This window comes from Triturus cristatus, chromosome 2_1 (genome assembly GCF_964204655.1).
Source record: "Triturus cristatus chromosome 2_1, aTriCri1.1, whole genome shotgun sequence".
Lineage (NCBI taxonomy): Eukaryota > Metazoa > Chordata > Amphibia > Caudata > Salamandridae > Triturus > Triturus cristatus.
In genome coordinates, this window is record NC_140581.1 from 906422942 (window position 1) to 906447157 (window position 24216).

Sequence of the window (24216 nt, forward strand, 5' to 3'; positions counted from 1 at the left end):
GGTGTATTGAAGAATGAGTGGGTGTATAAGTGTCCGATTGGATGATTTAGTAGGTGCGTGACTGACTGTATAAGTGAGTGATTAAACATGTCTTACTGAATGCATGGGTTAGTGACTGAACTGTGTGAATGTCTGTATCAGTCTATCAGTTGGTGTGTAAGCGGCTGCATGGGTTGGTGAGTAGCTACATGAGTGTCGATATGAGTTATTGATTGTTTGTCTGAGTATCTGTATGGGTGCCTGAGTGTCTGTGTGGGTGGGTGTGGGGGTGTGACTCTGTGCCTCGATGTGTGAGTGGGTGATTCACTGGGTGTATGGGTTCAAGAGTGCATCAGTGAAGGGCTGTGTGGATGGGTGAGTGTGTGGATGGGTGTGTTGGTGAGTGAATGGATGTCACAGTGGTATATGTGTGAGTAACTACATATGTGAAAGGCAGTATATGTGAGTATTGGAGTATATAAATGACTATATGTGAGAGTGAGTGATTGTGAGAGTGGCTGTATGGATGAGTGTGTGCTTGTGTCAGTGATTGTATAAGAGAGTAAGTATGTGTTAGTATCTGTATGAATAAGTGAGGTGGTGTGTGTATAACTGTATAGTTGAGTAAATGGGAGTGTGATTGATTCTTTGCATGACTGACTAGGTGTGTGAGTAACTCTATGGATGAGTGGCGGTGTGTGAGTGTCTGTATAGGTGTATGAGTGCCTATGATAGTGCTATATTGATGAGTGACTGCATGTATGAGTGACTGTATAGGTGAATGAGTGGATGTGTGTGTAGACCTAGGAATCAGTGAGTGGACATGTAGTAACTGGTATTGGTGACATGCAAACTACATAAAACCAACCTAAAGGCCAGGCTACATTTAGGGAACTGGGCAATTGACCTCACATCACCTGTACTATATATTGCACCGAATGTTCCCTCCATTTGTTTTACCTAAAGACCCACAACGCAGTAACTTGGGCTTCGGCCTGTCGTAAAATCAGTCCAAGTGGGAAGACACTCCTGGACTGACCCGAAGCACTAGGAGACCATAGCAATAGCAAATGATCGTCATATGCAGACCAATGAACCTATTCTAACATGAAACTTCATTTTTTTATTTTATTTCTGTTCCTTTTTTGTCCTAGAAACCCAAAGAGGAACAATGTAATGTAATTTGCTATTTAAATTTAAAACAGCGAAAAGGCACATTACTGCTAATGAGTTACTATTAAGATAGTGCACTGTAACACCATTTACATTATAATTTGAGTCATTGAAAACAAATAATTTAAAACCCACCACTAATAACTCTCTTAGTAATATGTCTAAAAGCACACAATATTGGAATGACCCTAAAGAAAACACTGTGACATAGAGAAGAACAGCTAGCAATACTTCAGATAGAATGTAATGGGATATTGCTTCTGCACCTTAGGCACAGAAAAGTGTGTGTGTGGGGGGGGTTCTTGTTTACAGACATGGTTGGATAGAAAAAGGTAGCCATAAGCAGGGTGAAGTCCTTCCCTCGCTCTCCTTGATCCTGGTGCCACAGCACCTGCTGAACTAATGATATCTATGCCCCTGCATAAATTGTCACAGTGTTGCTAATTTGCACCTCAGACTTCTTGGCAACCTACTAAGGGCCTGATTACGATTTCGCTAGGAAAGCCCTCCGTATGACTCTAATTCGGAGGGCATTCCAAGCGAATCGCGCTGTGTGAGTCTGACTGAACGAGTACGATGCAGCCGTATGCTGACGGACTCGGTTCGATCGGGCTCCCATTGAACTCTATGGGAGCCCATGTACCAACGAGTACACAGGATCTCATAGCAAAAAGGGGTGGGTGGGGAAAAGTGTACACACTGTGGCACCCCATGTTGCCTGCCACACTGTGCATGCATAGATCGGGGGGATCCATGGACACCCCCCGTAACCGATTCGAAGGACTCCGGGTGAAGGGGGGCCTGCTACGGCCCCCTGAAGTCTGATTCCGACAGCCGTTTCATCTCGCTGAGACTGAGGCGATAAAGCTGACCGAATCGTGCATCATACTCGCTCGCTCGGTATCCGGATCCATTGCATGGGACTATTCATCTGCAAGCGAGTCGGTCAGACAGGATTGGGTTCCGGAAACGATTCGGTCGACGCAGAAGAGATCATCGCATCGTACTTGGTTGTTCGGAGCGGGTGACGACTCGGTGCGAAACATAGGCTCTGATTCGGATTCGCACGTTCAGGTACCCGTCTGGAGGCCTTCCTAACGAGATCGTAATCTGGCCCTAAATGTTGAAATGAATCACTATGTTACTCCACTGCAGAAATTCTATGCAGCAAAAATAAATAAAGATTGCTCTTATTTTATATACAACTTTTACACACTTGTACAAATATAAATAACTAATTTCGTTTAAAGGTGCAGGAAAACAGAAGCATCTACTAGAGAAAGGCACTGCACAAAATAACATATTGTGAGAGTATATATTGTAGATTTGTCCTTTTATAGCGCCATAGTGTGTTTTTTCCATTTCTGCCAGTGATATTTAAATAAATTACGTTTTGAAGAATATGTGTTTAGAGCAATACTGGCACCTTTCACCATCACCATATTCTGGGGAGACAATGGCACCTTCAATTGTGCTAGAGAAAAGAACCACAACACAAACGAGCCTCACGGGGGAAGTTTATGTAGTCCCTGCCCGGTGTGTGCACTGTCTGTGCGCGAGCTGAGCCTTTTCTCCCAGGAAGGAATTGGAGTCCATGGAAAACAGGAGAATTCACTTTCTCTTCCGTTGACGTCAATGCCTTTCTTTAGCGATAAAACTGGCACAGAAAAAAATTAGGGGCATATTATCAAGCGGCAGCGATAATTATCACTGGCCGCTCTGAGGATTTTTATCGCTGGAAATTATCGCCATGCTAGCGCTGTATTAACAACGCATAGCGCAATGGCGAAAATTATTCCAGCAATAGCGGTGTCTTCCATGGAACATCGCTGGTTTCCCAGCGATGTTCCATGGAAAACGGCGATATCCTTGATGATAGGGCCTGTGGTCTTAGCCACACAATCCACCCCCCATGTTAGGTATGCCTTAGTCAGGAATTTAACAGACGTTAAATTCCTGCGTTAAGGCATACTTAACGCGATATCAGATATCGCTACCCCTCGTTGATAATATCGCGAAGCTGCCTTCGCGATATTATCCCATGTTGTTTTCACAGCCACGACTCCTTTGCATCTCATTATCGATGCGAGGCGATGTGTGTGAAAAACGGGCGCTAAGTCAAGGAATCATGCGCTAGAGTGTCCTTGATGATAATGCGATAAAATTATCGCCGCTTTTTGCCCGAAAACGGACACTAAAGCGGCGATAATTTTATCGCAGCCCCTTGATAATATGCCCCTTAATCTTTACCTGTGCTTTGGGCTCAATCTTGTGATTTACGTGAAAAAAACAAGTACTTCTGTCAATTGAAAGTGTATGAAAACTGTTAATTTTATCATCTTTCTGAATTGCAAGTGCCTCGTTAGCTGTCCCTTCACAAACTCCTTTTGAACAGGGGTCCCAATTACAAGAGGTGAGAAGTTTTCTTAACATTACTTTATTTAAACTGGTAATTACCAGCGTGATAAAGGCTGCACCTTCGGATTTTCCCTTGAGTACGTTCTGCAGGTTTGTTAAAAGGGGAAAAGGCACAGTAAATACCAAGAGAAGCAGATTTTGGGGTAGACAGATTCAAAATCCCCATGTCATGCTCCATTTTTGAGACACCCCTGGTCATAGGTGCTATTTACTGCACGACATATTCCCAACCACTTGGTACAGGCTTTTACTGAGTGCGATAAATAGCGCACCGCCCTTCAGGACTCTCAAAATGGAGGCCTAAGTCTTCCAGCAACATCAGTATTTACTCCTGCGTCAGCTGTTGTAGTAAAGCATGATGCTGTTGTAAAGCCATTGGACGCAGACATCTTAGTGTAAGCTTCCTGTGTTGCACTGACTATCGCATTAACCGCTCCTCTCCTTTCTTTTCACAGCACTGGCTGGAACCCAACAAATCTATCGCCAAGCAAATGAAGTGTAAGTGTTGAAATCCCTGTGTCTAATGTGCTTGAAATGCTCCCAGATGTTCTGTTTAGTGTTATGTGTATAAAGTTCGAAGCTGCGGATGAGACGCGTCATGTCTACTGAAGCAGGACCATCAGGCGCGGCTTCACAGATGGGCGCACGCTCAACAGCAGGCGGAAGGGCCCATCACTTGTATTGATTTCAAATTATGATGGCTTGACTTGCTTACTTTACTGTGAGTGATGGAAAGTGTTGAGTATTGTGAAACACTAACCCGTAGCGATCAATCACTCACTTTGCAGAAGAGAGGGAGCTATTTTGTACAAAAAAATGTGTTCATTTGCTTAGCTGTCTGCTGTTTTTTCTAATATTTCCAGTGGGTAATCTTCATGTATGAGACCATCAAAAATAATGCAACATTCCGTGTGGTTTTGCACCTACACTGATGCAAAACCGGAAGATATTTTTGTTTTACACTTTCTGTCATACTTAAATCTCTAGGGATATCCCTTTCAGCATGCGCTGACCCTCACACACCGAGGTGGCATGCTTCAGCATTGCGTCCTGCTCCACGTTGGGTGGGAGGTGCAATACACAATTGTTCCCTCAGAGAGGGCTCTCTGATGAAGTTTAGCCCTTGTGGGAATGTGGTGGTAGACAGGGTGTAATGGGGATAGTGATTGTACAAGTGCCTAGAGATAACCCTGAAAGGACACTTTTTATTCTTGGGCTTTATCTGTGACAAGATTAGAAGCTGATGTGGACCAATGCAACATAAGTTCTTTGTTTGTTCAGTTGGTGGTCGACATGTTTCACCCCTCTCTGCCAAAAGGGCCAATGGCGTTTCTTCAGAACCTAGGGATAGAACCATAATCTACTCTTGTGTAGATATTATCTAAAGTGCATAGGTGTAGTTTAGGTATTACAAGTGTGTAACATAATTCCTTCTATAAATGTGAAGGAAGTATCTGGTTTGGCCCTGATTTAGAAGCTCATGTGTTAGTTGTAAATGACGGTGAACCCTATACATAGTTTGTTAGGGCCCCTATGGACGACAAGAGGCTGGTGATGTACTTATCTTCATACCTGGCGGCTCAGGAGGCATTCAGAAGCAGCGTGCTGCACCTTGAGATGTTTAAAAAAAGCAATACATTCATATCACAAACATCTATGTATTGTATAAATAAACACACTGTGGTTGCTTCATGCTTCTGTTTGAGACACATGTAAGTTTTGCTGTGAAATTATACTGATGTGCATCCTTTCAGGCCTGTGACATCCTCTTTCACCCACACTATTTTTTCTTTGAACAGTATGTTAGGCTTTGAGCACTAGATGAAAATCCACAAATATCTACACATATAATTCTCTATGCTATCTTGCTTATTATCACTCCTCTGTTATCTCTCTTTCACTGTCACATTCATTTCTTGGTTTCAACCCGCTGGGACTGTTTTGAATGCCCAGCAAAAAGGGAAATCAATCACATCAGTACTGTTTGTGGGTTTTCCCGTATTATGTTATCAGTATTTCACAGGGACATTCCATTTTAAAAATGCACCGTATTTGTGCTAAAAATTCCCTAAATACAACATATGTTGCCCAACATTCCCAAGAAATAGCATGTGTGCGACAACAATCCCTGAAGAGAGAACACATGCACCCACCTTTGTCAAGAGGTAGCCAATGTGTGATCAACAATCACCAAAACTGCCACTTGTGTGTTCAAAGGTCCTGTTTTCCCAGCAATCCCAGGTACAGCAACTATGCACCCGAGAGATGGGGCTATGTACCCAGATATCATCAGAGCCATTACAGTGCGCCAGCAATCCACGGGAACAGTGTATCCGTGTCACCATCGCCTAGAGTTAGTGCATGTGCGCCCAACATTTCCCAAAATCTTAACACCCATCTCCACTGAACAACAATGTTGTGCCTGGTCATATCCAGATCCACTCTGGTACCAAGAGGTAACAGGGTACCACCAGAGTGAGGAGGTTATCACTAAGTACTCAGATTTGAAAGATGAATGACATCAGATCAATGTGCTTAGGGCATTATCCTTAGACCATGCTAGTAGGTTTCCCTAAAAAGGGCACTATCCCTCACCTCTTACCAGTGGCATGCTTCTTCATTGGGTTTCTCCTATCTACAAACCTCCTTTGGTTCATAGATGGTTCCTTGGGGGGGGGGGGCTCTTGGCAGGGTTAGAGATTAGTGTGATTTTAAGATATACACAGGTACAGAGTAAAGATTTTTACTCCTTGGTTTTGTAGTGAAATGCTTTTATCCACCAACCCTCATGGTTAGTGTGGGTATTTATTATGATTGGACTTCAGAGCAATACTATTGTATATATGGTGGTTACAGTGTATCATTTCATTCCTAAACCCTTAATCGTGTAGCTGAAAACAGTGTGCTCGTGGCGTTGTGTGATGCACCTGCCTAGTGTTGTGCCAACATGTTTTTCCCCGCTATCAGGCCTTACAGTCGGTCAGGGGCGTTCTTCAGGAATGATCCCAAACAATTTCCTTGCCTTGTCCTAACTAATCCCCTTTGTGAGATGCCTGTAGTGTCATCAGGTAAAGAGAAGGGCAAAAATTACTCCTGTAAGTCAAGGTGATTGTGAACTGGTCATTTGACCAATTGTCGCTTACGTTTGAGGAACCTAGTGTGCCTGGATGGAACTTCCTCCTGTACTGCGCCAAGACAAGCACGAGCTGCGCCACTGGGAAGTCAGTCTGCTGGAGACACTTGCCTGGGTTCTCCATTACATGGCTGCTTTACAAAACAGAAACAGGACATTTATTTAAATTCATAGCAATTCTTTGGTACAATCTAGGAACTAAGGCATTCCCAGTGTGCACACAAAACCAGACAGAGAGGGAGTAAGAAGAAATAGTCCGAATATTCAAAACAGAGCTCGAAATGGTCAGCCCAAGTTTTATTGATTTGGTCAATAGAGTTCCTATACTTTTTATTTAAAAAACAACCGTTCCTGAATGGTTGAAATCCCACTGGTTGAAAGGAGAGGGTCTCCTTAAGTGTGAGTGAGAGAAGGAAGGTGGGCAAAGAAGAAACAAGACTCCTCTCTAGAGTGCAAACTACCAGAAAGAAATGTAAATGTGTACATTTGTTAATCAGCAAATCTAAAGGCTGCTTGGGAGCCAGGAAAGGATTTAAGTGATAGAATTTGGCATTTAACCTTTCAGTGGAAACGTATAAAAAAAGTCTTACACTAGGTACATTCAACGTTTTACTAAAAACATAACTTTTGAAAGCATCGTAAACATTTAAGTAATTTTTTGCACATTTTGTGACAGACTATTCATATTGTGTGCAACCTTATCTTGTGCGCTATATATATATACAAACTAATGACACATATTCACAGTGCATTCTGTCACAGGCTTGGACTTCTTACTATTATAAATGCACATCACTATTTCCTCAGTGCATCACCTCGAATTCAAATCTGTGACCTTCTGGTTACACACACAGACACCTGAAGTGAGCGCATTAAACAACCAGCTTCTTTTTACAGAAAAATGAGTTTCCCTCAAATAAATGTAAGCTGTATTTATTTTTCATTTAAGGTGTGGGCATTATATTTTATACGCCATGTAGATGTTGAAAGCGTGGGGCTGAGTGATGATCCTTGGGGTACTCCGCAGTTGATCTCTGTAGGCTCGTAGAAGAACGGGGGGAGTCTGACCCTCTGGGTTCTGCCGCAGAGAAAGGAGCATATCCAGGAGAGGGTGGTTCCTCGTATCCCTCCCAGCTTCGTGCACTCTGGTAGCGAGGGTGTGATGAGAGACGGTGTCGAAGGAGGCGTAGAGGTCTAGTAGGATGAGTGCCGCGGTGTGTCCCTGGTCGAGTAGCATGCGGATGTCATCGGTGGCAGCGAGGAGGGTGGTCTCGGTGCTGTGGTTGCTGCGGAAGCCGAACTGGGATGAGTCTAGGATGGAGTTCTCTTCGATGAAGGCCGTTAGTTGGGTGTTTACGAGTCTTTCGGTGACTTTGGCAGCAAAGGGGAGGAGAGAGATGGGCCGGTAGTTTTTCAGGTCCGTCGGGTCAGCTGTGGGCTTCTTGAGGAGGGGTTTGACCTCTGCCCATTTCCATGCATCTGGGAAGGTGCCAGATTCGAAGGAGGCGTTGATGGTCCATCCTAGATCGGGTGCGATGGCGGCGGCTCTGTGGTAGATGTGCGATGGGCAGGGGTCCGTGGGGGCTCCTGAGTGGGTGCTCCTCATGGTCCTTTCGGTGTGTTCGGTGGTGGCAGGGTTCCAAGCTGCGATGGTCGGCTGCTCTTCGGTGCTGGTGGCATAGGAGATGGTGTCCAGCGTCTGTTCGCTGAAGTTGTCGTAGAGAACCTGGCTTTTCGAGTGGAAATAGGAGCTGTGCTTGTTGCAGAGTTCCTGGGATGGTGTGACATCCGTGGTTTTGCGTGGGGGTTTGGTGAGTTGTTGTAGGACGTTGAAGAGTTCTTTGGCGTTGGTTGCATTGGTGGTGATCTTGTTCTTTTCTCAAGGTGTATGCAGGGGCGTCTGTCTTAGGTGGTGACCAGGTGGCTTTCCGGGGGCGGTGTTTGTTGGGGCAGCTGAGGGGTGTGAGCTGGTTGGCGCAGCTGAAGATCCAGCGGTGGAATTCCTTGGCTGCCGTTCTGGCATCTGTCGTGGCGTGGGGGGGTGGGAGTCTCGGAGGAGGGTGGTGTTAAGGTGCTCCTCTGTGATTTTGCTCCAGTTTCATCGAGGCGGGCGAGGGGAGGGTTTGGGTCTGGTGGGCGCGCTGAAGGTGAAGTGTACTTAGTGGTGGTCCATCCAGAGCAGCTGCGAGGTATGGCTGGGGTCGAGGGCGTGTCCTGCTCTGTGCGTGGGGGTGGTGACGAGCTGCTACAGTCCAAGGTTGGAGAGGCTGTCTAGGAGGGTGATGGAGTCGGGGTCGCTGCAGTTGTCGAGGTGGTTTTAAAAGGTGTCTGCTTCAATCTATGACCTAATCTATTAACAGGTCAGGAAAGAACTTATCGTGGGTACATACTGCATTTGTTTCATTAAACACAGGATAAAATGCATCCACTATGCTATGACACTATTTCCAAAAATTGAAAGTCGGATGCATTAGCGAACACACGAGCTGCAGTTTCTGAACATGATTATGCCTTTTATTTTTGTTTGTTTAAAAGGGATAATTACGTTGAGAAACCTTTCTCCTAAAGTACTTCACAAATGAACACGGTGTACATTTCGCTGGCAAATCTGACTCGTCATAGGGCTTGGTACAAGCTGCATTTGGGTTTTTTAAAGTCACAAAGTAATAAAGTACATTCCCATTAAACACAGGATAAAACCCGTCATCCAAGCTATGACATTGTTTCCAAAAATTGAAAGCCGGATGCAATAGCAAACACAGTAACTGCAGTTTCTGAAAGTGATTATGCCTACACTGAGACTGACACCTATGCCCAGCAGGGGAGAGGCTGTGGCGTAACCTCCAGAGCTGCTGACTTTGGAACTGAGGAACCGGGTTTGAGTCTTGGAATCATGATAATTGCGTGAACCGTGTATTTAAAAACTGAAAATGCCACTGCAAATAACAAGCTGATTAAAGAGAGTTGTGTGAGCATTGTCGTGCAAAACAAAAGGAAGGTGCGGCCACCATACTTAAAGAAAAGATAAAGCGTGGCATGCCGCACTGGAAGATCTCTGTGTGAATGTAAAAAAAAATTCCAAAGACAGGACGTACAATAGCACAAGTGGAAGAGGACAAGTCCTGGGAGAGATCCACGGGAGACAGCAATTGAGGAAAAAAGGTGGGACAAGCAGGAACCATTATCTAATTAGAAACAACGTTTTTAAAGGACACTGACAAAAGCCAGTCAGAAGCTGGAGGCGGGCTGTAAGCCCATAGACTGATAACGACATGTCGAGAGACAGCACATGTGCCGCCTAGGCTCGACCTAAAAACCGGCTCACAGACCATCACACAGTAACGTGGACAAAAAACCAGCCCACACACTATCCTTTGAGACCAGCCCTTCTGGCACTCCCCGTGGGGAGGAGAAGGGTGGAAAGCAGACAGTTGAAAGGCACTTTTCTCCTAGCAGTGGCCCCTTCTTTAATTGCACAGATAGTGAAACTCTTCAATGAGCCAAAATAAAATAAGACTGTAGAGAGACTGTGGACGCATTTTCCTTCATTTTTGTTCATATTGCAAATTCGCCAATTAGAGACCAAATTGTAGGTGGCACAAAAGACTTGTACATGCACAATCATCTAATAAAATGAGGGACTTGGGATTCGTAAATAATAATCAAATTGGACAAGTAGCAGAGCTGTTCAAAGAATGGATCAAGGGGTAATAGAGTTCTAGCAGAAGTGAAGTGACTGTTCATGGAAGCAAGGGAGACCATCGGCACAGAACAAGAAGGACCCCCAATGAACCCAGGAAATAATGTGCAAGGCATGCATTGTGTGACGTGCCCTAGGAGAATGAATGAGAAATGCCCCGTGGTTAGGTAGACGTGCAAGGGATGTGGTAAACCCAATCATCTCATGAGTCAGTGCCATTCTAATCCATGACAGAGGAGTCAAGTCTTGGATATAGGTAGGTGAGGCACAGCAGGCCTCACAAGGTCAAAGTGTGGCTGTGGCTTGGCTTTGGGACGCAGTTAACGGATGAGCCACAGACAAGCCAGTTAACCACCATCTCTCTGTCTCCACTATGCACCTCGGTAGTGTCCTGTGCAAAGAAGCATCCTGAATTATGAAAGAGATATCATGTAACACTGCATGAGCATGAATACATTACAAAATGTGTGTTTTCCTTTAAATAAATCCAGAATTAGAAAGTGAAAATATGTCTATAAGACTCAATGGTCCTTTCGATGGCTTGGCTTGTTCTTTGGCTCATGGGGCCTAGCAAAACCCATGGCGCAGCTCTAGTTCAGCTCTCCCTGGGATTTTATTGGCTTGCCTACCTCTACAGCTTATAGTTTAAATCTTTTTATTGAATTTTATCAACATACAGTAAGTTCAGTGTTGCAGAAGCTGTATCGCAGCAATAGTATACGATCAACACAGGTCACAGCGAGGTGATCGTAGCATATGGAGAACGTAGTAAAATTAAGATTGAACATAACCGAAAACACAAAGGAAACCTATTATAACCCCTCCCTCCACCCCCCACCTCGACCCTTGTCCACCAAAGAAGCAAATGTACTCATTGTTTGGGTCCTGTAACTGGAGCATGGGTATTACTTTCCGGACGCATGTGGATCAGGAAGCCGTAGGAGGCGGAGATACCTTGGGCAGGTGATTTCCCTGAACTCAGAGGAAAGTAGGGACAAAAAGGGTTTCCAGAGCTCATTAAACATGGATCCCTTCCCTGCGATTGTCAAAGTCAGCTTCTCCATTCCCAGGACATGCCACAAACAGTGTAGCCAACCTGTGAAGGTAGGGAGTTGAGAGGTGCGCCAGTGTGTTTGTATGTTTTGTACTGCAGACCCCAGCGCTATTGCTATCAGTCGGCCTCGGCGGGATTTGAGCGGATAAGTCAAGGGGTTTGGCAGGCCCAGAACGACATACCCCAGAAAGCGCGGTATTTGTGTGTCTAAATGTTTGTCTACCTCGTCCAGTATCTGAGTCCAGTATGTCTGGATATGGGAAAAATCCCACAACAGGTGTACTAAGGTGCCCACCTACCCGCAACCCCGCCAACAGTCCGCTACCTGAGTGGGATCTATTGAGTGAAGCTGTTCTGGAGGTGACTAATTTGGTAAGGGTTTCGGTCAGTCCCATATGATACGCCGAGTGGCGGGCACTGTGATATACTCCCTACCATTCTTTGTGGCTGAGTGTTCTGCCCAGGTCCCTTTTCCATCTCGCGCGGCTAGCATTGTACAGGTGCGCATTCCCGGCTAATAGCATTTTTTATAAGTCCGAAATTCGTTTTTTGTCTGAAGTGCGGGTGACAAGCCACTTCTCATAAGAGGAGAGGTGTCTACTGGCAAAGGGCTTCACCTGGGCATGAAGGGCCAAGTGTCGAATCTGACAGTACCGGAGCCTTTCGGTTTCAGGGAGTCCGTAAACCAATTTAAGCTGATGAAACGGTAGAATCCCGTCTACATCGAAGAGGTAGCCTAGAGAGCGACATTCTGAGGATCTCCACTGAGTGAAGGCTGCTACGTCCATGCCCGGCTGGAAGTCAGGATTCTCAAGCAGTGGGGTAAGTGGCGAGGGAAAGGTGGTGAGATTGTGTTTGATGTTGGTATGGTCCCACATTTCAAGAATGACCTGTGTGATATGGGACGCACATAGGTTGGGTGGTCTATGTACTCTCCGGAGGAAGGGGATTCCTTGTAGGGGTCTGGCGGCCACTGCCTGGTCCTGAAACAACCAGTGCTTCTCCGACTCTAGCCGACTCCACTTGACCAATTGACGCTATTGAGTCGCTTGAAAATAAAGGTGGAGATCGGGAATACTGAGACGCCCCTTTTCCGGCAGAAACATCGTCAATGCCTGCTTCATTCGTGGTTTGCGGCCGTTCCATATAAATTGTGCAAGTTTGGATTGAGTCTGTTTTATCCACCCCTGTGGGGGTCGAAGAGGTAAGGTTTGGAACAGGTATAAAATCTGAGGGAGGATGGTCATTTTAATTGCCGCTATTTTACCGAGCCACGAGAGTGGGTAGTGCTTCCATTGGATCAGCTCCTTACGGATTGTCTGCCGCAACCATACCTCTACAGGTTATTCGGGAATTGAATAACAGAACTGAAGGCTCAGAAGAATATGACCAACTTCCGAGCCTTAACTTAGAAACAGCAGAGATGTGTTGCCAGTTGTTTTGTACACAGACAATACAAGCCTGAAGAACTGTAAAAAGATGCTTGTGACGCATAACAAGACAAGGGTTTTTTGTCACTACTTCATCGTTGAAATATCGCCCTGGAAAAATATCGAATCCACACTATTAGCTACCACTATATCATCAAGCATAAATAGGTAAGTATAGATTTACTATACTTAACTGAAGTAAGGACGATACAGCATTGTAGGTAAGTTCCTTTATTGCTGAGGAGCAACCACAGATACATCCATCTCCTTCAAACCCCAATACCGGTCTCCACGCAGTGGAACCCGGAACACACTCAACCCATAACATTCCAACCCACGAGGATGCACAGCAACACATAGCCACGTAGATGCGCGACAATTCGTTACCTAGCAACACAACATTAACTCACATCTACTTACCCCGACAATTAGGCGGTAGTTACTATTGTGGGTCGGATATTGTTGCAGGTCCTTATTATGACCACAATCTAGTGGTATTGCACCACAGCATCCTCAGATGAGTGGGGCAAGGCAACTGAAAATAGGGAAGCAGCAGTATCAGAGGTTATATCAGTCTGTGATTGTTGACAAGTATACCAGCTGCTTTTACATACAAGAGCAATATCAATGTGAGTCATGAGTTTCATTATTGTACCTAATCGGAATATCAGTTTAGACAGTAGTGTTTGAAGGAGCAATATGCTTGCCGGAAAATCTGAAACTACAAATAGATTCCCTGATATAGCCTGTAAAATGACAAAAAGTAGAAAGCTCCAAGATTTCTAATAAACCCACTTTTAAAGGAACGTACCACTTAAAATCGAGTTTATTATACAAGATTTGAGCCTAACTTTGGCTCACAGGTACATTTTATTAGACTCAGGCAAAACATACCAAAGAAAAACATAACTAAACAATATTCTGTACAGTACAAATCACAAAGCACTTCTAAACACTTGTAAAAAAAACACTTCTAATAAAAAATTCTAAAACATAACATTTAATTAAAATGTAATTTTATGGGAATAGTTACACCGCATTCATCAACACACTAATCACAACAAATTTATAAAAATGTATTCCCAGAAATAACTCTATGGAGCTTAAAAATATATAACTTTTCATTATAAAAAAGACACTAAAACACATTTATCTCTACTTCTGAACAAATTCATTAAAAAGGGGATCCATTCATAATTTTCTGCTCTTAAAAAATACACAGTAAAACAAAACCAAGCAAAATTAAAGACTTCCCTTAACAATCTTAACATACATCTAAAAAGTTTCTAAAAAAATTAAAAAGTCTATAACAAGTCATTTCATTTTGAGGGGACATCAGAAAAGGTGTGCAACATCAGGCGATACTGTTTCAAGATCATAAAAAGTAGTGCACGTAATATTTCTGTACCTTTGATAACACTGGACAAAAAAAGCACGTGCTCTAAATCTTGGATACCTCCATTAAACAACTTACGTATGTTTTGTTCAATTATTTCATTTTTCTATGCACCTGTTTTAATGTTTAGGGGAAGCAAATTCAATCTCATCAGTAGGATTATCCATCGCAACCCATGATCTCAATTCCATTCTACATATGGTTGGGCTGCCTTTTCCTTACAAGTAGAACTAATATAAAATACATTATTTTTACTGATACAAGAACCTGTATCCCTTTTCCTACTAACAACTGGGCAAGATTTCCTAAAAAACTGCTTTAACTCCAATTTTGAAATCACAGCAAGGTGTCAAGGGAGGTTTATTTTAAATATTCGCGATAAACCCGAGACCACTAATTCTGAGGTTTTTGAGCATTTATTCTGCTTAGTTTTGACAATTCAAAAAGACATTCATAAATCAATTGGACATGTCTTTTATAAGGAAACACCACATTAGTAAATCACACAATTGCAACACATTTGTATGCGTGATTTAGAACCATTTCTTTTGTGAGACAATATATACAACACATACATAATACCAAACGTTATTTGTGACATGTGTCTTTGAATGACCAATTGTCCGCCTTGTGTTTTCAGTGCAAATGCAGGACTGGTTTAATTTCAGGCTGGCACACATAATTTATCGATGTTTGTCTTGTGATCATTGGTTTGTTGTATATATTTTTATCACAAATAATGTTTGGTATTATGTATGTGTTGTATATATTGTCTCACAAAAGAAATGGTTCTAAATCACGCATACAAATGTGTTGCAATTGTGTGATTTACTAATGTGGTGTTTCCTTTTAACCCCTTCAGTGCCCATGACGAGCTGGACTCGTCATGGGCTGCGGTGGCGCTGTGCCCATGACGAGTCCAGCTCGTCATGAACTCCGCCCGCTAATGCAAAGCACGGCACTGGGCGGGGAAAGGGGCGGGCATGCAAGGGGTTAAAAGACATGTCCAATTGATTTATGAATGTCTTTTTGAATTATCAAAACTAAGCAGAATAAATGCTCATAAACCTCAGAATTAGTGGTCTCAGGTTTATCGCGAATATCTAAAATAAACCTCCCTTGCCACCTTTCTGTGATTTCAATATTTGGGTGGTCCAGTCTGGGGAGTACAGGACCCAAGCGTTCCTTGTTTTCATTAACACCAATTTTGACATATTTATAAATGCTTCTTTCTCCAATTTAAATCATTTGAGAGCAACTAGTAATCTTTTACCGAGTGTAAGAAGAAAACCGTTTCCTTCATAATCTCAGTGGCTAACAATTTTCACAGGGAATTCTTTTCAGAAAGCACCAGGCAAAGTCCCCACCTTAATAATGTAGCTATACCTAACACAAGCACTGGGGAAACTCAATTCTAACCTTATAGCATATACTGGTGCAGATATGCTTACAGAGTACAACTTTCTAAGAATGTTCCCTTCCACCAGATCCATAAACGCCCAGTTGTTAATGTCAATTGATTCAGCTGCATATAGTACAGTAAAGGGGATTTTTATTTGATATAACTGTAGAAGATGTATAAAGTGTCTGCGACCAAGTGCATTATAAACATTTTAAAACCTGTTCACATGGTGCACTGCTCTCTGAGAAACATTGGCAATGTGTGCTTCATCGTCTAGCGAAGAGCTAAAAATCTTCCCCAGACATATATATATATATATATATATTCTTGTTTACTACTTCCAGTTGATCCTTCCTTACAAACCACTTAAAACATGGAAATTCTGCTTATTTCTACCTTTGGACGTTAACATTTTGCTTTTTGCTTCCTTAATTTTCAAATAGTGGCGATCCGAAAAGGTTTTCAAATTGCTCAATCTTTGCAACCCTATTAGTGTCAGATCGAACCTTACTATATCGTAGGGATAAAGTAAACAAGGTAATTTTTCCCGCCAAATGTCGGAGGGTCACCTACTGCATTAGATAGGACTGCCGGTAAATTATCAATATATAGAGAAAATAGTAACAGAGCCAATAGGCACCCCTGTTCTAGGCCACTTTAGAAAGCCATGGTGTAGTAGCTGCAGTATATTATTGTTGTTCTTGCAGTGTCATTTATATAATGCACAGTATGCACAGAGTGGGACAGTTGCACAATGCTACTGAAAAAAGCATCAGAAAACATTGAGGATATTCGTCAATCCACAGTCACTGAATCAGGCACTGAAAAGTAGCCACTATCCTCAACCACTGGCAATTGCTTTGAGTAGCATTCCAACTCATCACTTTTCACCTGCTGTGCCTTTGAGGTATAGCTTCAGTTCTCTTATATAGTGAACATGGAACCCATGTGCCATAGTACTCGAGGTGTACCACACTATTTAAATAGGTCGGAACTGATCTGGGGTAGCTTGTGTTCCCATTCTGAGGTGAACAGGTTGGCAGTTTGTGCTGGAGTGTTCCTCTGGGAGCAGAAATAAGGCTGATTTGCGTATGACTGTTTCCCATTTGAGGTGACATGGTGGGTAAAAAAGCCATGGATTGGAATGCAGCCCGAGGAGTTACTAGTGGCTAGGATTAATTGAAGCATTCCCCTCTCCTCATCACTTTTTTGATTTCTTCAGTCCAACACCATAACCCCGGAGGGTATGCCAAGATGTGGTTCCTGTGGTCAGTGTGAAACAGTACTCAGGCTACACCCTTCTGACGAGGCCCATATAGTTTGAAACTGTCTAGGGTGGCTTATGTTTTTGTTCAGAATAGACCAAGCCAGGAGGCTAAGGCTGCAGTTTTCCAATTGAAGCAGGACCACTGCTGCTTTACGTTGTGTACGCTGAATATCAAAGCTGAACATCAAGGGATGCAAATATCGACGACAACATAAAGAATCCAAAATATCAAAAGGTAAGTACGTATAGCATTTGTATACCTAACTCCATATATATGTACCTTGATGATATACATTTCTTCAAGATAGGTAGATGTAGAGTTAGGAATAGTAAACTTATACTTCTCCTTTATGCACTTACATTTCATAAATTTGGCGTTCGATATTTTGTCCACGACATGCTTGTACCACGACATTCATAGCCTCAATGTTCAGTAGTACAGTTCTGGTTTACATTTATCCGGTTCTTGTCCGAGAGGATATAGTAGGCAAAAAAATTGGTGGCCTGAAATGGTACCCTGAGTGATTACCAATGCCTGTGATTAAATTAATCATTCCAACACATCCCTTTTTTGTTTTCTTAATAGCATACATTGCAGCTGTGTGAGCAGATAACTAAAAACCAAGTAAAGGAATCCCTAACAAAACTACAATAGGCTATAAGCATCCAGACAAGACCTGCCCTACAAGTCTGGAAACCCGCATATCACAATGTTTGTGTAGAATCCTCTGTGGCACTTGTTAGCAGATTGTGAAGGTCCAGCTTCCAAAGTGGGCGATGTACTGGCAAGCTCAGAAACCAGCACTGTAGGACTGTCCACATCTTTCTAATGCACACTAAACACAAAGGGGCACATTTACTAAACTTTCACTCAGGGCAGCAAGCAAAGTTGCTGTGCTGCGTTGCATGAAAGGGAGAGAGCAGAAATGCTCTATTTTTACAATGATGTTGAGCATTTCTGCCCTCTCCTTGGGCTGGTGCACTGTGTGCTGCCTACCGACCAACCCAGGCACCCTTGTAACATAAAGCAAATGTTCCTGTGTTACAAGCACTATTGTTTTTGTGCATAAAGGGACACCTTCCTGCACAAAAAATCCTGAGAGGCTTTATCCTCTTTCTGTGTGCTGCAAAATGCAGCGCATGTCGAAAAAAGATATTTCTCCTCATTATGCCTCACTTGGGAAAGCACCACATTTTGACGCATTCCCAGGTTTACAAGTCCTTGTAAATCTGGGAATGCACCAAAATCCATGGGTTTCTGCAAGGTCTTTCTAAATATGGGCCAACGTTTCACGCATTAGGAGGAGTTGTTTACTGTCAGACAGAACACTTCTAGCGCAACAATATCAGACTGCAGTTAGAGTTGGGGCTAAAAAGGGCAAGACTCATGGTAAAGCTTGTTGCATAGCTCAGCTTTGTAGGGATGGTAATATACAGTGGAGAATTTACCTGTCGAAATCTGCATTCATAGCACATGTAGAGAAATATCATGAAATATGAAAATACTTTTGTCTGCACAGACATTTTTGCTTACTCTGACTGGAACTCCTTTTGAGCTGCCTCAAAAGGCATGAGTCACACTGACATGCAATGCGTCATAAATTCAACATAGTAACTTCTGTGGTGACCCTTAGAGGGTAAGGGTCATCTGTTCCCCATAATGTAAGGGAGAATGAGGTGGAAAGGGGTAGGACACGTGCTTCTAGTATATCTGATGGAGCAGATTCGATGATTCTGTGAGGGACGTTCCTGCAACTTCGCACTGCACTTGTTTCAGGTGGCTGCGTAGGAGCGCTGTAAACAAGTGCTCGTGTTCCTAAGGGTGTGCATCAGCCTGCTGGGGTTACACAACACAGGAAAGTCTCCGAGCCTAAGCAGTCACTGGCTTCCCTAGAAATGCTGGAAGTGCTAGTTATGTACCAAATGTAGAAGCACTTTGTGAGAAATAGTACAGGAGCAGGCATGAAAAACCAATAAATGATGAACAGGTGTTCTGTCAGGTTTGTCTAATCAGATTATTAACAATTCCTTGTTTGCAATGTTTTTGTCTGCCTATACATTAGACACTTCTGGGAGAGAGTCAAATTGATGGTGTTCTCCTGTATCATTTAATGTCTGCAGAGTTGAGTAGCCATAGTGCATGAGTAATTGAAGTGTGTGTCTCAGCTGAGACTTTACTGTTCATTTACTAACACAATCGAACATCTTGTGAGCACTGCTAATTGCAGCAGATTATAAATGTACGTTTCACTGTCTTTGGTGCTTTTCTGGTGGTCAGTTTATCAGAGATTTATTTGCTGGTAATCTGGCCTCGATGATTGGTGTCTGGACCCAACATCTGTTTGTTTGTTTACTAACTCATATAAGAGGCGACCTATGTCAGTAGTAGGACTGAGGGAGAAGTGAGGGCAAGCACTCACAGCGAGTGAGCCAATGATATGGCCAGGGAGTCACCAATCTCCCATGAGACCTTACCATTACCTAACCAACATCAATGCCAAAACAATGTCATGAGCCCATTTCTTATTTCTTTGGGTTAGGGAGTCATACGACCCCTGGCAGTATTTATTATGTTCACACAAAAAACATTTTTCATAACATTTTACACAGTATTTACATCTTGTTTACAAGTGAGACCTAGCCTTCACAGAGACTCTAGTACATGGTAATCTCCTAATCATAACTAGTCTGTTCCTGTGCAACCAACAAAAAATTCCATATCTGTTCTGAGTGAGATCAAGATTGGCTCTGTGCCCCTTCTTTTTACACCTCCTCTGTCCCAAAGTATGGGGCCCTCTTTATGGGAGGGCCTCACCTTCCCTCTCCCATATTGGGAGGTCTCCCACCTCGGAGGTTCTTGTGAAGGGGGCCCGACTGCTCTTAGGATACCTACAGTGAGCATCCCCTACACCCAGGTTCCTCATCCTTCAAGGGCCAGTGCTAGCTTGTGCCCAAATGTGCCTGCACGGGTGGTTGATAGGTAAGGACTGAGACCACCCAGAACCCCCTGCGCCCCTGCACCTCCCTTTGACTTGGTGGTAGCACCCCTTGGAGGGTCCAGGACCGCTAATGTTAAATATGGAATAAAAAAGGATGCCGTAAAGGGACCCAAAGTGTCCCTCACAATCTTGACCTCACCTGCTACAGGCCAGCCTAGTTTACAGACTATCTGCTCCCTCTCCTACACACAGTGCACGTTGGCTTAGCCAGGCCAGCACATTTTCCAGAAATAAATGCATTACCTTATACTGACAGGTGCACTACATCCAGTAATAAAAAACGTTCACCCTTGATGCACCCATGAGGTATGGCTGACAAGCGATCTGTTGTGAACAACTTACCCACCTTTAGGTTCAACCGTTTCATTGACATGTTTATAGGTCCGACCAACTTACCACCTCTTCAACTCAACCTCGGAACAATATTGGACCGCACAATTATTGTATCCAGGAACTTCTTTGAGAGCCAAAACATTTTAGAGACAATCAACTCAAACAAGTCTCTCCGACCTAGCTCTGCCAAATCATTGCCTCCCAGATGCACAATTACCACCACTGGAAGCATAAGCCTCCGGAGGCAGCATTTTGTCCAGTGCAGGTCTTCAGTAGGCCACACTTGTCCGCAGAAAGGCAGCTGATATCCGTCTTTCTTTGCTCGTGATGCGTAGTCACCTGCAGAATAAAAACTGTTTGAGCATCTCACATAAGAGTAGCCCAACACCAGCAGATCTGTAATGCCTCTTACACAAGAAGGAATCCAAATCTATCCCTAAGAATTCCATTGTGGTTGCTGACCCACAAGTCTTTGCTTGCGCAAGTGGTAACCCAAATGCACCCATAAATTTCTGAAAGCCCAGCAAAGCCCTCCCACACTTCTCTGTTCCAGACGCACCCAAAAATAAGAAGTCATCCAAATAATGAAGTGCCCAATAGTGTCCTGATCTTTGTTTAAATACCCATTCCAAGAAGGTACTAAACCTCTCAAAGTAAGCACAGTAGACTGAACAGGTAATGGGCATATATTTTCCAAAGTAGAAGGGACTGGAAGCAGCTTAGAGGCAGATTCTAGATCTGCTTTTACCAGCCAGGTACCAGCTCCTGGAGCCATGCAATTGCCTGATCTAGTGAGGCATACTTAACTGGGGACAATGTCCCATCAATAGACTCATTGACTGGCTGCCCCCTAGGTGCTATAAGTTTGTGTATCAGACGGTACTCACTGGGTCTTTTTTGGGAACTATCCCCATAGGGGAACCCACAAAATTCTCAAAAGGCAGGGAATCAAAAGGACCTGCCACCCTCCCAAAATTCCTCTCTTTCCTAATCTTGTTTCTGGCAATGCTAGGATTAGCCCTTAATGACAGCTGGTTTCTGTAATAGACCACACCTACACAACCCTCAGACAGAATCCTGAAGCCATTCTTAAATCCCACATATAAAGGCTGTGCTGCCGTTCTGTTGCTGTAGATGTTCAACCACAGCACGATTGCTTGCCAGTCATCTGGGGAGGGGGCCTTGAACAATAATGGGTGCTCATTCATGCTTTTTGGGACCCTATCCTTTGTCTTTTTGAAACACGTGGACTCTGGTGAGATGGTAGGCTGCAGAATGAACAACAGTGCTTAAACTTGCACGTCCCTGGGGCTCTGGAGCAAGGTCTTTTATTGAAGTCCCAGCATGCTCCCTTTCTTGCCCTGCCCCCTGAATTACTATTTGCCCCACAGCCTACCCAAAAGGGCTGGCTTGGGACAGCTACCGCCATCTGTGGATTCATGTAGCGCAACCATGCGTTCACATCTATCTTATCCCACCCCAAAGTGGGTCTAGTGGCCTTAATACACTTGAACTCCTTGTCATAATCCCTCCAGGCAGTGCCCCCAAACTCATCATGTGCACAAGCCATCCTATTTTGGTAAAATGCCAACTTTACCCCCAGAGCTGGGAACCTCTGTACTAAGATTGCCTGGAAAATCGAGAAACCTCTGACCCAATTCATAATGGTCTCTTCTACCCTTTTTTTGTAAGACCAATACCCGTACTCCCTGGAATGAGAGCACTCTTTGTACCGTTTGCTCTCTTTCCTGTAAGGCATATCTACAATTAATTCCCATATATCTACGTAAGCGACTTTTCAGCTCTTCTCCTTAACATCTGGATGCACGTGCCTGCCCAACTGAGCGGGCTCTGAACGCATGTCCCCCAAACCCAAGCTTGGCAATGGGTGCAACATACCTGTAGGCGCAGCTACCTTGAGGAGAGGTAGGGCCCCGGCTGCCGTCGGTACTGATTGCGCCCCACTACCCGTTTGCGAGGTACCAGCTACTACTAACCCCATCGCTGCTGACACACCTGTCACTCCTGCCTGTCCTTGCATATCCATGCCATTCACATGTTCCACCAACCTCTTGGCCCTTTCAACATGGTCGCTCTCTACTACCCCTGCCAATGCACCTCATAACGGTTCGGACCACACGCCCACCTTTGAAAGCCAAGGCAACACCCTGGCTAAGTTTGCCACCATCTCCGGCAGACCCGCAGTGCCCGCTGGTGCTACCACACTTGCCATGAAGCTATTACCAGTCTGTACACTACTGCTGATCGCCAACCGCACTGCCACTGTAGGGGAGCTTCTCTGGCCTTTGGCACCATTTACTGTGCCAACTGGCACCACCTCTGCAGGAGCGCTGCCCTGTCCTTCGCTTATACCACCCACTGGCACAACCTCAGGGGTGGCCCGTTGCCCTTGACCCCCTATTGTGCTTCCTTACTGGGGGAACGCATCCCAAGGTGCAACCCCTGGCCTCCGAGGTCTATTCCCCGGCCCTGATGCCTCTACTGGATGCCGTCCCTGGGGGGCCGGTGACTCAAAAGAGTCAACCTCTCATCCATCGCCTTCATCCTGAGCTCCATCCTGAGCATCAGCTCTTCCTTCCTACTAACAGGCCCTGCTGTCTTTGCACCCTTCCTTGCATGCTTACAGCGTCCTAATCTAATGTTAGATACGGTGCTACTGGTGAAAAAACCTGCCCCCACTAGAAGTTCAAACTTGCTATGCAAACCTATCCAATATGGTAAAAACACAGCCCTTAAAATTACCAGAAACTTAGCTGGTCCTAGAAAGTATTCACAGTAAAAAAGGCGCTCCTCTTCACTGGTCACAAAAACTTTTTCAAAAGTGCGCTCCCAGTGCTCCACAAATCATGCTCTAAGCGCTATAGCAACCACCAGCTTGACCAGAAATTATACAAGACCTGCTTGCAGAGCCTAGTGCTAACCAGCACAAGTGCTAAATAAATAAAAGTCTTTCTCCTCAGAAAAGCGCTACACATCACAAGCGCCACAAATATAAATAATCGCACCGCCACAATCCCCATTTACCTTTTGTTGCCCCCTCACCCCTCCTGAGCTGCCACGGAAAGTCCAAAAAACCAGAAAGGGCTCCTGGGTTGGGCGAGAAAAACTCTCTAGCCCATGCGGCTCCCAGCAAGGCAATGATCTGGGAGAGGGCCCACTAGCATTGAGCAGCGCGTAGTTGATGTGGGCGTCCCGGGGAGCGAAGCAACTGCACCCTTGTTGGCCTTGAGCAGGAACCAAGAGACCTGCTCGCTGCTGTGGGGCCCTTTAAATAGGGACAGGATTTAGCAGCGTTGCCCCGGAAGCACTTACTGATACCGGTTCAGCGCCCAACCTGGCCCAATCACCACAGACCTTACTATTGGGAGCCAGGGTGACCACGTCATGGTCCCGTACATGTCCTCTGGCTCCCCGCCACATTGTCGGCTCTTCCGAGGGAGAGAGCCTCTGTTAATCTTGCTCCATACAGACACTGATCTGAGAAGCCACTTGGTGCTTGTGAGACAGCAAGTTTTGCTGGTGAAAGCAGCAGCCAAGAGTGTGCTAAAGTCTTCTTTCACAGCAGTGCAAGCTGCTTTTTTAAAACATTATGATAACTCCATGCTCATTCAATACCCATAATCATAAGAGTGCACATTTTGCACCAAATGCTTGAATGGTTTTGTGTGACATAGAACTTGAGAGGTATGCGACACTAGCAAGAGACAGGCAGTGTGGCAGAGAAGTGACCAGCTTCAGAGACACAGGCTGAACTTTAGACTTATTGTGCCTCAGTGCTTTAATTCTGACTTTTCCCAGGACTGCTAGACTATCAGGCAGGCCTGCCTTGTGACAGGAGGACCTTGGCCTAGTTTAGACTCTCAGAAGTTAAGGCTTGACTTGTCACCATCTCTGTCACAACCCACACCAGC

General features: G+C 44.5%; 1 protein-coding gene across 1 annotated transcript in view; it reads left to right on the forward strand.

Annotated features, from left to right (window-relative positions):
- Nucleotides 1-24216, forward strand: part of FRMD3 (FERM domain containing 3) — a 638046-nt gene that overhangs the window by 369871 nt on the left and 243959 nt on the right. Inside the window, exon 3 of the mRNA XM_085633170.1 lies at nt 4026-4068. Coding sequence (XP_085489296.1) covers nt 4026-4068 — 43 coding nt within the window. The remainder of the gene's footprint in view (nt 1-4025; nt 4069-24216) is intronic.